The 15,565-nt window shown below is 42.1% G+C and overlaps 1 protein-coding gene across 3 annotated transcripts in view; it reads right to left on the reverse strand.

Moving 5' to 3' along the window:
- The window catches only part of LOC106585214 (syntaxin-binding protein 1), a 53,975-nt gene that overhangs the window by 1,732 nt on the left and 36,678 nt on the right, over positions 1-15,565 (reverse strand). For 2 of the 3 annotated variants that reach the window (XM_014171174.3, XM_014171172.3), the window contains exons 18-19: positions 11,266-11,420; positions 1,163-1,288 (exon numbers count right to left, since the gene is read on the reverse strand). In XM_014171174.3, coding sequence (XP_014026649.1) covers positions 1,179-1,288; positions 11,266-11,420 — 265 coding nt within the window. In that variant the 3' untranslated portion in view covers positions 1,163-1,178. The remainder of the gene's footprint in view (positions 1-1,162; positions 1,289-11,265; positions 11,421-15,565) is intronic. The other variant, XM_014171173.3, reaches the window with a different exon arrangement.

The raw sequence follows: 15,565 nt of genomic DNA on the forward strand, positions 1-15,565 counted from the left end.
AGCACCACTAACCAAGTACACACATACAGACAAAGAATAGAGGTGAGAACAAACAATCCACTGAACCGTGAGGAACAAAGGGATAGATCACAAACAGTAGAATCAGAATGTGCTTTCCTATGGGCCCTAGTCAAAAGTAGTGCAATGTAACGGAAACAGGGTGCCATTTGGGATGCAAAACAGGGGACAGAGTCTTTGGCACAGTTTCCCGAAAGCATCTTAAGGCTAGTTAAGGCTAAGGTCAGGCTAAGTTCATCATTAGAATCTTTGTAGGAGCACCGTTAAATCTCCAAGCTGTTTCCCAAAACCATCGTTAGTAAAGTTGCACTTGAAAACTCTCGTTATGTTCCGACTGCCTCAAAACAGCTAAGTGCGTCATTTGATGCTTTTTTTGCCCTTCCGTGTCACTTTATACACTCCACTAAACATAGAATCAAGCTGTTTATCTGTCTCTCTGTTACCCCCATAACTTCGAATCGAAGTTGACTACAAATACAAAGTTGGCAATGTCTGTGAAGGATAACAGAAAACCGAGATGACTGCTTCAAAAAATAAATACAGTAGGCTACATAGGCCTCTGCATATACAGTATTTCAATCATATTGAAATTAATTTAATGTTTAGTCAATTGAGTTCTATTTTGCTAATTGTAGGCTAAACTGTCTGTAATTTTATGTTTTAATATATTTCATGATGTGTAACAATATCTGCGCATTGATGAGCCAAATTTGTGATTTAATGCATTATTAGGCTCCAGGGTAAGCATTAGAATAAGCCACCTCAATATTTGCAGGCATAAGGTGATAATATCTCTCTAGAACCTGATCCGTCGGCATTATTGTGGAATTATTATAATGTAAGATAATGTAAGGTAAGATTTCAATGGAGAATGATGATCCGATAGCAGCTGGGCCTTTCTTTCGAACCTATCAGTATTGACACATGCTCCAACGACACACTTAGCCAACGTTCTTCCTGCGTAGTGTTTTGGGAAATGCATGTTACGTCTTCGGTTGTTGTAGGAACGATGCATCTTTAAAACACTTGAAAGCCTAAGTTCCATTGCTATCGGGAACCCGGGCCCAGGGTCAGAGGAGGGGAAGTGGGGTGAGACTGAGGGAGATCAGAAAAGGTGGCTTCACATCACAACAACTATCTTTACTTCTCAGTGTGTGTTCTCATTCTGCAGGGGCAGGCTCTGGTTCCTCAGGGGCAGCGTTGGGGTCCAGGAAGTCAGGGTGCTGAAGCTCCTTTAGGTATTTGGTGGGAGTGAGTGTGTGGGTGGAACCTAAGGAGGGACAAAGGCTTTCACATTGCACCCTAATCTCATTCTCTGTTTTTGTGTAAAATCTCCATTGTCTTCCGACAGATGACATTATTCTAACGTGACTGCGTTGCCATGAACTGTAAGTGGAGATGGAGTTGTCGCACTTTATCTGATGTAAGGTCCCCTAAAAAGATAAATGTTAGTGGCAACAAAAAAAGAATGTAAAAGCAGTTAACATGTGTGAAAGGACATTCTCCACATAACATGAATTAAGCTTATTTTCTTGTCCTAAATTGTACCCTAAAGAAATGCACTATATAGGGAATAGGCTGCCATTTAGGATGCGGGTAGGTAATTTAACTTGACCTAGACTTGGCTTTTGATAGATAACTAATCTGCAGATCAATGTAATTCACTACCTTTGTAGAATAACTGTGTCTTGTCCCTGCCACTGTTGGTATCCATTCCCTGCAGTCACAACACACACATCCTCTATCTGATGCATTCTCAGAAAAACCATCTGATCTGAGCCCACTAACAGACTAAGCCGATTCCACCCACTAGCAGCAGCAGCATCTGTGTCAGACACAGTGGAACAGCAATATAGGATATCAACTGTATATTCTAATGATTTCCACAGTTCCTAAGTATAGATAGGAGGATTCAAGATATGTAGATCAAGTCAAAGGGTAGACATAACATGCTATCATACAAATTGTATGATATGTTACGAATACCAATTTGTTGTGGCTAATGTTAGCTAGGTGGCTAACATTAGCTAGGCTTCCTCCCTTGCCTCCAGTGATGCGTTGTGCTGACCTCACTACCCTCTGGAGAGCCATACGGTTGTGGGTGGAGCAGTTGCCGTACCAGGCGGGGATACAGCCTGACAGGATGCTCTCAATTGTGCATTTGTAAACGTTTGTGAGTGTTTTGGTGACAAGCCAAATTTCTTCAGCCTCCTGAGGGTGAAGAGGCGCTGTTGCGCCTTCTTCACCATGCTGTCTGTGTGGGTAGATCATTTCAGTTTGTCCGTCATGTGTACGCCGAGGAACTTAAAAACTTTCCACCATCTCCACTACTATCCTGTCGATGTGGATAGGGTGGTGCTCCCTCTGTTGTTTCCTGAAGTCCACAATCATCTCCTTTGTTTTGTTGACATTGAGTGTGAGGTTATTTTCCTGACACACACTCCGAGGGCCCTCCCCTCCTCCCTGTAGACCGTCTCGTCGTTGTTGGTAATCAAGCCTACCACTGTAGTGTCATCTGCAAACTTGATGATTGAGTTGAAGGCGTGCATGGCCACACAGTCATGGGTGAACAGGGAGTACAGAAGAGGGCTGAGAACCCACCCTTGTGTTGAGGATCAGCGGGGTGGAGATGTTGTTTCCTACCCTCACCACCTGGGCACGGCCCGTCAGAATGTCCAGGACCCAGTTGCACAGGGCGGGGTCGAGACCCAGGGTCTCGAGCTTAATGACGAGTTTGGAGGGTACTATGATGTTAAATGCTGAGCTGTAATCGATGAACAGCATTCTTACATAGCTATTACTCTTGTCCAGATGGGTTAGGGCAGTGTGCAGTGTGATTGCATCGTCTGTAGACCTATTGGGGCGGTAAGCAAATTGGAGTGGGTCTAGGGTGTCAGGTAGGGTGGAGGTGATATGATCCTTGCCTAGTCTCTCAAAGCACTTCATGATGATGGAAGTGAGTGCTATGGGATGATAGTCGTTTATCTCAGTTACCTTAGCTTTCTTGGGAACAGGAACAATGGTGGCCCTCTTGAAGCATGTGGGAACAGCAGACTGAGATAGGTATTGATTGAATATGTCCGTAAACACACCAGCCAGCTGGTCTGCGCATGCTCTGAGGACACGGCTAGGGATGCCATCTGGGTCGGCAGCCTTGCGAGGGTTAACATGTTTAAATGTTTTACTCGCGTTGGCCGCGGTGAAGGAGAGCCTGCAGGTTTTGGTAGCGGGCCATGTCAGTGGCACTGTATTATCCTTAAAGCGAGCAGAGAATTTGTTGTTTAATTTGTCTGGGAGCAAGACGTCGGTGTCCGTGACGGGGCTGGTTTTCTTTTTGTAAACCGTGATTGACTGTAGACCCTGTTTGTATTCGGTCATGTTTCCGTTCACCTTGCCATGATTAAAATCAGTGGTTCGCGCTTTCAGTTTTGCGCAAATGCTGCCATCAATCCACGGATTATGGTTGGGGAAGGTTTTAACCTCTCTAGGGTAGGGGGCAGTATTTGCACGGCCGGATAAAAAACGTACCCGATTTAATCTGGTTATTATTACTGCCCAGAAACTAGAATATGCATATAATTGTTTGATTTGGATAGAAAACACCCTAACGTTTCTAAAACTGTTTGAATGGTGTCTGTGAGTATAACAGAACTCATATGGCAGGCAAAAACCTGAGAAGATTCCTTACAGGAAGTGCCCTCTCTGACCATTTATTGGCCTTCTACACTCTCTTTATTGAAAACTGAGGATCTCTGCTGTAACGTGACACTTCCTACGGCTCCCATAGGCTCTCAGAAGGCGGCAAAACGTTGAATGGTGACTTTGCAGGCCATGGCTGAAAAACAGTAGCGCATTTGGATAGTGGTCGATCAGAGAACAATGAGACTGGGGGCGCGTGCACGAGCCGACACCATGTTTTTATTTTTTCCTCTTTGAACGAAAACAGGGTTTCCTGGTCGGAATATTATGTATTTTTTACGAGAAAAAAAAATCGCATAAAAATTGATTTTAAACAGCGGTTGACATGCTTCGAAGTACGGTAATGGAATATTTAGAATTTTTTTGTCACGAAACGCGTCGGGCACGTCACCCTTCGTCACCCTTCGGATAGTGTCTTGAACGCATGAACAAAACAGAGGATATTTGAACATAACTATGGATTATTTTGAACCAAACCAACATTTGTTATTGAAGTAAAAGTCCTGGGAGTGCATTCTGACAAAGAACAGCAAAGGTAATCCAATTTTTCTTATAGTAAATCTGAGTTTGGTGAGGGCCAAACTTGGTGGGTGTCAAAATAGCTAGCCCGTGATGGCGAGCTATCTACTCAGAATATTGCAAAATGTGCTTTTGCCGAAAAGCTATTTTAAAATCGGACATAGCGATTGCATAAAGGAGTTCTGTATCTATAATTCTTAAAATAATTGTTATGTTTTTTGTGAACGTTTATCGTGAGTAATTTAGTAAATTGTTAGCAAATTCCCCGGAAGTTTGCGGGGGGTATGCTAGTTCTGAACGTCACATGCTAATGTAAAAAGCTGTTTTTTGATATAAATATGAACTTGATTGAACAAAACATGCATGTATTGTATAACATAATGTCCTAGGTGTGTCATCTGATGAAGATCATCAAAGGTTAGTGCTGCATTTAGCTGTCTTCTGGGTTTTTGTGACATTATATGCTAGCTTGAAAAATGGGTGTCTGATTATTTCTGGCTTGGTACTCTGCTGACATAATCTAATGTTTTGCTTTCGCTGTAAAGCCTTTTTGAAATCGGACAGTGTGGTTAGATAAAGGAGAGTCTTGTCTTTAAAATGCTGTGAAATAGTCATATGTTTGAAAAATTGAAGTTTTTGTATTTTTGAGGAATTTGTAATTCGCGCCACGCCTATCATTGGATATTGGAGCAGGTGTTCCACTAGCGGAACGTCTAGATGTAAGAGGCTAATCTAACCACACTGTCCGATTTCAAAAAGGCTTTACAACGAAAGCAAAACATTAGATTATGTCAGCAGAGTACCCAGCCAGAAATAATCAGACACCCATTTTTCAAGCTAGCATATAATGTCACAAAAACCAAAACCACAGCTAAATGCAGCACTAACCTTTGATGATCTTCATCAGATGACACTCCTAGGACATTATGTTATACAATACATGCATGTTTTGTTCAATCAAGTTCATTTTTATATCAAAAAACAGCTTTTTACATTAACATGTGACTAGCATGTGACAAGCATTCCCACGGAACACTTCTGGTGAATTTACTAAATTACTCACGATAAACGTTCACAAAAAACATAACAATTATTTTAAGAATTATAGATACAGAACTCCTTTATGCAATCACGGTGTCCGATTTTAAAATAGCTTTTCGGTGAAAGCACATTTTGCAATATTCTGAGTAGATAGCCCGGCCATCACAGGCTAGCTATTTTGACACCCACCAAGTTTGGTACTCAACAAACTCAGATTTACTATAAGAAAAATTGGATTACCTTTGCTGTTCTTCGTCAGAATGCACTCCCAGGACTTCTACTTAAACAACAAATGTTGGTTTGGTTCCAAATAATCCATAGTTATATCCAAATAGCGTCGTTTTGTTCGTGCGTTCAAGACACTATCCGAAGGGTAACGAAGGGTGACGCGCCCGGCGCGTTTCGTGACAAAAAATTTCAAAATATTCCATTACCGTACTTCTAAGCATGTCAAACGCTGTTTAAAATCAATTTTTATGCGATTTTTCTCGTAAAATAGCGATAATATTCCGACCGGGAGTCGTTGTTTTCGTTCAAAGACTGAGAAAGTAAAATGGACTCTTCACGTGCACGCGCGCACCCATCTCATTGTTCTCAGATCGACCACTTACCAAATGCGCTACTGTTTTTCAGCGAGTAACTGCAGAGTCATCATTCAACGTTCTGGCGCCTTCTGAGAGCCTATGGGAGCCTTAGAAAGTGTCACGTTACAGCAGAGATCCTTTGTTTTGGATAGAGATGACAAAGAAGGCCAAGAAATGGTCAGAGAGGGCGCTTCCTGTTTGGAATCTTCTCAGGTTTTGGCCTGCCCTATGAGTTCTGTTATACTCACAGACACCATTCAAACAGTTTTAGAAACTTTAGGGTGTTTTCTATCCAAATCAAACAATTATATGCATATTCTAGTTACTGGGCAGGAGTAGTAACCAGATTAAATCGGGTACGTTTTTTATCCGGCCGTGCAAATACTGCCCCCTATCCCCAACAGGTTAAGCGCTGAACACAGAATAGCCGCATGTGCGCACTCCCAAAAATCATTTTATTCAGCTTTGTTCGATTGTATTCTTCATACTATAAAATAATGCCATAGAATTCTAAGCAAATCTTGTCTGCTAAATGCATTTGTTTAGCCCACAGCCATTTGGCATAGCCAGATCAGGACCTACAGTGGTTCTTCCTTTAAATGTTTTGAGCTTATGCCATGACCGTTATTGGTAGATGGTGGCATTCTGTCATTGCACCACACTGTCACAAGGGGGAGTTAGAACAACGATATATCGGTAGTCTAAACTGTGGCACAAATTGACTTTAATGGAGGTGTTTTCAGTCAGTCTCCTGCATCAGGCAACAACAAAAAACTGTCGGTGGTGCTGGAGTTAAGAGCGAACTTGGGTAAATACAATGTGGAATTACACTTTACATGTGGACCAACGATTTTTGAAAAATAGGTACGGTGGGCTTTTGGTTTCTCTCTCTCTAAAAACAGAAATAAATAATTATAAATAACAAACTGGCTTTATTTACAAATTAGTAACTATGCCTCACCCCATGTTCAAGAATGGCCTTTTCCCCTTTATTCAGATTACAACAGCTCACTTTTGGTTATTTGAAAACAAAATAATCTCAAAAATATCGTTATTTTTTAAACAAGCCATAGAAAGTTGGTTGCAATTTCAGTTTAATCCACCAGAAAAGACTGAACAAATAATACAGCAAATATTGTGGTTAAACTGAAATATACCATTTTTTTTTATTTTTTATTATCAATTGGAACCTTTATCAAGTGGAAGAGAGAAAAAGTAAGGAACTTGTCTGTCGGCCCTGCATTAAAGACCAAAATTGGTTAAAGAAAATTGTGATAGATAAAAAATATGTACCAGTTTCATTTAAGGATGTAGATTGCAAAATAGTTGGGAAGAGATTTTCGATCTACCGATTCCATGGTACATGGTTTATGAATTGACACACAATTTTCAGTTTATTATAACCTACTGCAGGCCTAAAACCTTTGGGTTTAACCTTCTGAATTAATTATTATATTGAAGATAGAAGCCGCTCTCTTAATTAATCAGTTCCGAGAGCCGATCTGTTATCGAACGATTGTTATTATTACTTTTACTACTGAATGACAGAGCATGGGGACTGGTCTTGATAAATCAATCAGATTTTTATTTGGAAATGTGTGGATTATTTTGTACAGCGCCATATTTTCCTAACTGAAACCCTTAATTAAATCACTTTAGCCGTGATTGTAAAATGAAATCAGCTGATGCATTGGTCCAGAGCTAGGTGGTATAGGCGGAGAGTCATGTCATTGGCAGGGAGTCAGGCGGCATTTGTGGCATTTACCCAAGTAAAGAAGAGGGCGAGGAACGAGATGAAGTCACAATCCATGCCAGGCACACCTGTGAGCTCCACCTCCTGTTTGTGGACTCGGCAAACAATGTGTCCTTGATCAAAATACCTGTCTATTTGTGGAAAAATCACACTGATTAACTCTTTAGTCATATCACAGTTTTACTATTTGCTTATGGGCTCCCGAAGATAGAAGCCTCAAGCACTGCATCTCAGTGCTTGAGACGTCACTACAGACACCCTGGTTCGATTCCAGGCTGTATCACAACTGGCCATGATTGGGAGTCCCATAGGGCAGTGCACAATTGGCCCAGCGTCATCTGGTTTTGGCCGGTGTAGGCCGTCATTGTAAATAAGAATTTGTTCTTAACTGACTTGCCTAGTTAAATAAAGGTTAAATTATGGTTTTGACTACACCTAGCGACCTGTTTAAATTATATGAGCAAAAAATATTCAATTTTATTTGGAATGGCAAGCCAGACAAAATTAAAAGGGCCTATTTATATAATGAATATGAATTCGGAGGGCAGAAGTGAGAAATTACTTTATCAATTGGAACCTTTATCAAGTGGAAGGGGGAAAAAGTAAGGAACTTGTAGACCAAAATGGGATAATAAAGCATTTAAAGGCTGACATTGGTTGATTTTAATACTTCTGACAGCCAAAATTCTAACTCCACCCATAACCTTTGGACGTTTAAACATTCCCAGAAGGCATGGATTATTATAACCTAATGCAGGCCTAAAACCTACAGGTGCAAACAATGTTTCCATGATGGGCTATTTGCAGGACAATAGAATCTTCAACCTTTACAAAAGGATAGCTCGGGCTAGGTGTGAAAAGAAAATCTCCCCAACTTGCAATGTATTAAGTACTCTAAAGTTTTACATTTCTAACTATAAACAGCATGCAACTGCATAATGTTGGGTAAGGTATATACTGTACACAATTTCTTCATCAACATCTTTATGCTTTCGTTAATAAAATAATGATAAAAATACTCTTTCAAAATGCAGATGTTTGTCAACTATCAGCAGGACAATAGACTCTTGCCGAGTTTAGGGACTTTAAATATATTAATGGATCCATAACGAATTACTATGGGAATAAATATCACTGAATGACAGCATGCTTCATTTACCACAGTGTGAAAGAGTGATAGACCCTCTACATAAGGACAACTCAGAGTATGCTATTCTGTTCTTCTGAAATAGACTACATTTTCTTCATATCATGCTTCTTTTGACTTGTCTAAAATAAATAATGGATTTATTGTGAAGGTGTAGACTATATTACATGGATTTGTTAGACTTTTAAAAATGTAATGTTCCTAAGGTCTGAATCAGTGGCTTGTAGGCTATGTGTGGAAGCCAGGAGATAATACATGTGTTTATGTTAATTAACAGTCAATTACCGTGAGATCGACAGTTATTTGCTTGACGATCACCGTCTGACGAAAGTTTGTGACCGCCACAGCCCTACATGAGTGCACCAGCTGTTCCGGATGACTGTGATCTCACTCTCCGTAGCAGATGTGAGTAAGGTAAACAGGTCGCAAAGGCCACGTGGCCAGACGGAATATCAGGACGCGTACTCAGAGCACACACTGACCAGCTGACAAGTGTCTTCATTTACATTTTCAACCCATCCCTGACCCGGTCTGTAATACCAACTTGTTTCAAACAGTCCACCAAAATGTACCCAATAATGCCAAGGTAAGCTGCCTAAATGACTAGCGCCACGTAGCACTCACATCTATAGCCATGAAATGCTTTGAAAGGCTGGTCTTGGCTCACATCAACACCACCATTCCAGACACCATCCTAGACACCCAATTTGCATACCGCCCCAACAGATCATGTAATCTCTATTGTACTCCACACTGCCCTCACCCACCTGGTCAAAAGGAATACCTAAGTGAGAATGCTGCTCATTGACTACAGCTCAGCATTCAACATCATAGTCCCCTCCAAGCTCATCACCAAGCTCAGGACACTGGGACTGGACATCTTCCTCTGTAACTGGATCCTGAACTTCCTGATGGGCCACCCCCAGGTGGTGAGGGTAGGCAACAACACATGCGCCACACTGACCATCAACACGGGGGCCCCTCAGGGGTGTGTGCTTAGTCCTCTCATGTACTCACTGTTCACCCACAACTGTGTGGCTGCGCACGATTCCAACACCATCATCAAGTTTGCTGTGACATAACGTGGTAGGACCAATCACCAACGAAGATAAGGCAGCCTACAGGGAGGAGGTCAGAGACCTGGCAGTGTGGTGCCAGGACAACAGGCTCTCCTCAATGTCAGAGACAAAGGAGCTGATCGTGGACTACAGGAAATGGAGGGGCGAGCACGCCCCCATCCATATCAATGGGTCTGTAATGGAGTGGGTCGAGAGTTTCAAGTTCTTCAGTGTCCACATCACTGAGGAATTAACATGGTCCACACACACCCACACAGTTGCGAAGAGGGCACAACAGCGCCTCCTCCCCCTCAGGAGGATGAAAAGATTTGGCATGGGCCCTCAGATCCTCAAAAAGATCTACAGCTGCACCATTGAGAGCATCTTGACTGGCTGCATTACCGCTTGATATGGCAACTGCAAGGCAACAGACCACAAAGCACTACAGAGGGGGGTGAGTATGGCCCAGTACATCACTGGGGCAGAGTTCCCTGCCATCCAGATCCTCTATACCAGGCGGTGTCAGAGGAAGGCCAAAAATTATCACAGACTCCAGCCACCCAAGCCATAGACTGTTCTCTCTGCTATCGCATAGCAAGCGGTACCAGTGCAAGTCTGGAACCAACAGGACCCTGAACAGCTTCTACCCCTAAGCCATAAGACTGCTAAACAAGACAACTAAATAGCTAATCACATGGCTACCCGGACTCCCTGCTTTGACCCTCTCTTGCACCGACTCACACACACTGGACACTGGACCCACACACTCACACATACTTACACCCCAGCACACACACACAACATGCACACTGACACCACACACACTCACAGTACACGCTGCTGCAACTGTCTATTATCGATCCTGTTGCCTAGTCACTGTACCCCTTCCTACAGTTGAAGTCGGAAGTTTACCTACACCAAATACATTTAAACTCAGTTTTTCACAATTCCTGAGTAAAAAGTCCCTGTTTTAGGTCAGTTAGGATCACCACTTCATTTTAAGGATTTATTTCAGATATCTATCTATCTATATATACACACACACACACACACACACAGTACATAGCTACCTCAATTGCCTCGTACCTCTGCACATTGACTTGGTACTGTATTCTCTGTATATAGCCATGTTAATTTTACTCGTTATTGTTATTCATTATTTACTGTATTTTTTAAACTTTTTTTTTATCTTTAACTCTGCTTTGTTGGAAAAGGACGCGTAAGTAAGCATTTCACTGTTAGTCTACAACTGTTGTTTACAAAGCATGTGACAAATACAATTGTATATTTTATTTGATGACCAGGAATACATCCAACAGGTACAACCAGCCCATGGATATTGTCTAGGCCTATGTATATATTCACAGTTTATATTCCCATGTTAGATAAAGAAAAACAGAACACAAAACAGTAAACCATGTAACCCTACATATGCTGCCAACTCACCAATGATGGCTTCCCATTTGCCATTGGCTTGTGTGACCTCGTAGACGCAGCGCATCTCGCTGAAGGTCATGCCTCCGATGATGAAGATGATGACTCGGGGACCTGTCTTCATCTCTGTTGGGCCCTTGTTCTTATGCCAGTTACCGTACCGGGCACTGCAATGAGAGGGGAAGATATTCAAGTAACTTTATTTGGATAGTCCATTTATGATGAGACATACTGTTGAGATGCTACTGAAAGGCTAAAGAAAAGCTGATGAGATGTTGTTAATAGTCTACTGACAGTTTGTTGAACATCTGTAGATGGACCATAGTTCCTCTGTCCAGTGTCTGTGTTCTTTTACCCATCTTAATCTTTTATTTTTATTGGCCAGTCTGAGAGATGGCTTTTTCTTTTCAACTCTGCCGAGAAGGCCAGCATCCCGGAGTCGCCTCTTCACTGTTGACGTTGAGACTGGTGTTTTGCAGGTAATATTTAATGAAGCTGCCAGTTGAGGACGTGTGAGGCGTCTGTTTCTCAAACTAGACACTCTAATGTACTTGTCTTCTTGCTCAGTTGTGCACCGTGGCCTCCCACTCCTCTTTCTATTCTGGTTAGAGCCAGTTTGTGCTGTTCTGTAAAGGGAGTAGTACACAGCGTTGTACAAGATCTTCAGTTTCTTGGCAATTTCTCGCATGGAATAGCCTTCATTTCTCAGAACAAGAATAGACTGATGAGTTTCAGAAGAAAGTTCTTTGCTTCTGGCAATTTTGAGCCTGTAATCGAACCCACAAATACTAATGCTCCAGATACTCAACTAGTCTAAAGAAGGCTAGTTTTATTGCTTCTTTAAATCAGCACAACAGTTTTCAGCTAACATAATTGCAAATGGGTTTATAATGATCTATTAGCCTTTTAAAATGATAAACTTCGATTAGCTAACACAACGTGCCATTGGTTGCTGATAAAGGACCTCTGTATGCCTATGTAGAAATTCCATAAAACATCAGCCGTTTCCAGCTACAATAGTCATTTACAACATTAACAATGTCTATACTGTATTTCTGATCAATTTGATGTTATTTTAAATGGAAAAATTATGCTTTTCTTTCAAAAACAAGGACATTTCTAAGTGACCACAAACTTTTGAATGGTAGTGTATATTTATATATAGTGCTATCAGAAAGTATTCAGACGCCTTGACTTTTTCCAGATTTTGTTACTTTACAGCCTTATTCTAAAATGTATTAAATAGTTTTTTCCCCTTAAGCAATCTACACATAATGACAAAGCAAAAATGGGTTTTTAGAAATGTTTGCAAATGTATTAAAAATAAAAAAATTAAATATAACATTTACATAAGTATTCAGACCCTTTACTTTGGCAGTGATTACAGCCTCGAGACTTCTATGCAAATGATGTGATGGTCCGACCGCATTCTGTCCCCTATAAACACTTTTTAAACTTTTGATGCCATAGAGAATGACATAAGAAAGTAATCAAGACGACTAGCATGATTGTGCCTCAGCCATGTATATCTCACTGGGTCAGGATATTTACTCTTCCATATATCCACTAGTTTCAATATATCCATGACATTCATGATTACCATAAGGGCATGAGGATGATAGTTTTTTGTGTGATTTCCTTTACGGTCCATAGAGGTATTTAAAACCGTATTATAATCTCCCCCCAGAGCCTTGTATTGCTTGTAGGGTTCATAGGGTGGATCATCATTATTTGGATGGTATACAGTGCCTTTGGAAAGTTTTCAGACCCCTTGACTTTTCCTTATTTTGTTACATTATAGCCTTATTAAAATTTCTAAAATAATTTTTTTTGTTTAAATCCTCAGCAACCTACACAATACCCAATAATGACAAAGCGAAATCAAGTTTTTTGAAATTTTGGCAATTTTATAAAAAAACAAAAACTCCTTATTTACATAAGTATTCAGATCCTTTGCTATGAGACTCGAAATTGAACTCAGGTTCATCCTGTTTCCATTGATCATTCTTGAGCTGTTTCTAGAACTTGATTGGAGTCCACTTGTGGTAAATTCAATTGATTGGGCATAATTTGGAAAGGCACACACCTGTCTATATAAGGTCCCACGGTTGACAGTGCATGTCATAGCAAAAAACAAGCCATGAGGTCGAAGGAATTATCTGTAGAGCTCCGAGACAGGATTCTGTCGAGGCACAGATCTGGGGAAGGGTACCAAAAAATGTCTGCAGCATTGAAGGTCCCCATGAACACATTGGCCTCCATCATTCTTAAATGGAAGAAGTTTGGAACCACCAAGACTCTTCCTAGAGCTGGCCGCCCAGTAAACTGAGCAATCGGGGAAGAAGGGCCTTGGTCAGAGAGGTGACTAAGAACCCAATTGTCAGTCTGACAGAACTCTAGAGTTCCTCTGTGGAGATGGGAGAACCTTCCAGAAGGACAACCATCTCTGCAGCACTCCACCAATTAAAAAATCAAATCAAACTATTTGTCACATGCACCGAATACAACAAGTGTAGACCTTACCGTGAAACGCTTACAAGCCCTTAACCAACAGTGCAGTTCAAGACGAGTTAAGAAAATATTTACCAAATAAGCTAAAGTAAAAAATAATAAAAAGTAACACAATAAAATAACAATAACGAGGCTATATACAGGGGGTACCGGTACCGAGTCAATGTGCGGGGGTACAGTCGAGGTAATTTGTACATGTAGGTAGGGGTGAAGTGACTATGCATAGATAAACAGCGAGTAGCAGCAGTGTACAAAACAAATGGGGGGGGGGTAAATAGTCCGGTGGCCATTCGATTAATTGATCAGCAGTCTTATGGCTTGGGGTTAGAAGCTGTTAAGTAGCCTTTTGGTCCTAGACAGTACCGCTTGCCGTGCGGTAGCAGAGAAACAGTCTATGACTAGGGTGGCTGAAGTCTTTGACAATTTTTAGGGCCTTCCTCTGACACTGCCTGGTATAGAGGTCCTGGATGGCAGGAAGCTTGGCCCCGGTAATGTACTGGGCCGTACGCACTACCCTCTGTAGAGCCTTGCGGTCAGAGGCTGAGCAGTTGCCATACCAGGCAGTAATGCCACCCATCAGGATGCTCTTGATGGTGTGGTGTAAAACCTTTTTAGGATCTGAGGACCCATGCCAAATCTTTTCAGTCTCCTGAGGGGGAATAGGTTTTGTCTCGCTCTCTTCACGACTGTCTTGGTGTGCTTGGACCATGATAGTTTGTTGGTGATGTGGATGCCAATGACTTTGAAGCTCTCAACCTGCTCCACTACAACCCCGTCGATGAGAATGGGGGAGTGCTCAGTCCTCCTTTTCCTGTAGTCCACAATCAACTCCTTTGTCTTGATCACGTTGAGGGAGAGGTTGTTGTCCTTGCACCACACGGTCAGGTCTCTGACCTCCTCCTTATAGACTGTCTCATCGTTGTGTCATGGGCAAACTTAATAATGGTGTTGAAGTCGTGCTTGGCCGTGCAGTCATGAGTGAACAGAGTGTACAGGAGGGGACTGAGCACGCACCCCTGAGGGGCCCCTGTGTTGAGGAGCAGCGTGGCGGATGTGTTGTTACCTACCCTTACCACCTGGGGGCGGCCCATCAGGAAGTCCAAGATCCAGTTACAGAGGGAGGTGTTTAGTCCCAGGGTCCTTAGCTTAGGGATGAGCTTTGAGGGCACCATGGTGTTGAACGCTGAGCTGTAGTCAATGAATAGCATTCTCAGATAGGTGTTCCTTTTGTCCAAGTGGGAAAGGGCAGTGTGGAGTGCAATAGAGATTGCATCATCGGTGGATCTGTTGGGGCTCTATGCAAATTGAAGTGGGTCTAGGGTTTCTAGGATAATGGTGTTGATGACCAGCCTTTCAAAGCACTTCATGGCTACAGACTTGAGTGCTACGGGTTAGTAGAAATTTAGGCAGGTTTCCTAGGTGTTCTTGGGCACAGGGACTATGGTGGTCTGCTTGAAAAATGTTGGTATTACAGACTCATACAGGGATAGGTTGAAAATGTCAGTTTAGACACTTGCCAGTTGGTCCGCGCATGCTTTAAGTACACATCCTGGTAATCCGTCTGGCCTCGCGGCTTTGTGAATGTTGACCTGTTTGAACGTCTTGCTCACATCAGCTATCACATAGTCGTCCAGAACAGCTGGTGCTCTCATGCATGCTTCAGTGTTGCTTGCCTCGAAGCGAGTATAAAAAGGCATTTAGCTCGTCTGGTAGGTTTGCGTCACTTGGCAGCTCACGTCTGGGTTCCCCTTTGTAGTCTGCAATAGTTCTCAAACCCTGCCCCATCCGACAAGCGTCAGAG

Source organism: Salmo salar, chromosome 24, assembly GCF_965601325.2.
Source record: "Salmo salar chromosome 24, fSalSal1, whole genome shotgun sequence".
Taxonomy (NCBI): domain Eukaryota; kingdom Metazoa; phylum Chordata; class Actinopteri; order Salmoniformes; family Salmonidae; genus Salmo; species Salmo salar.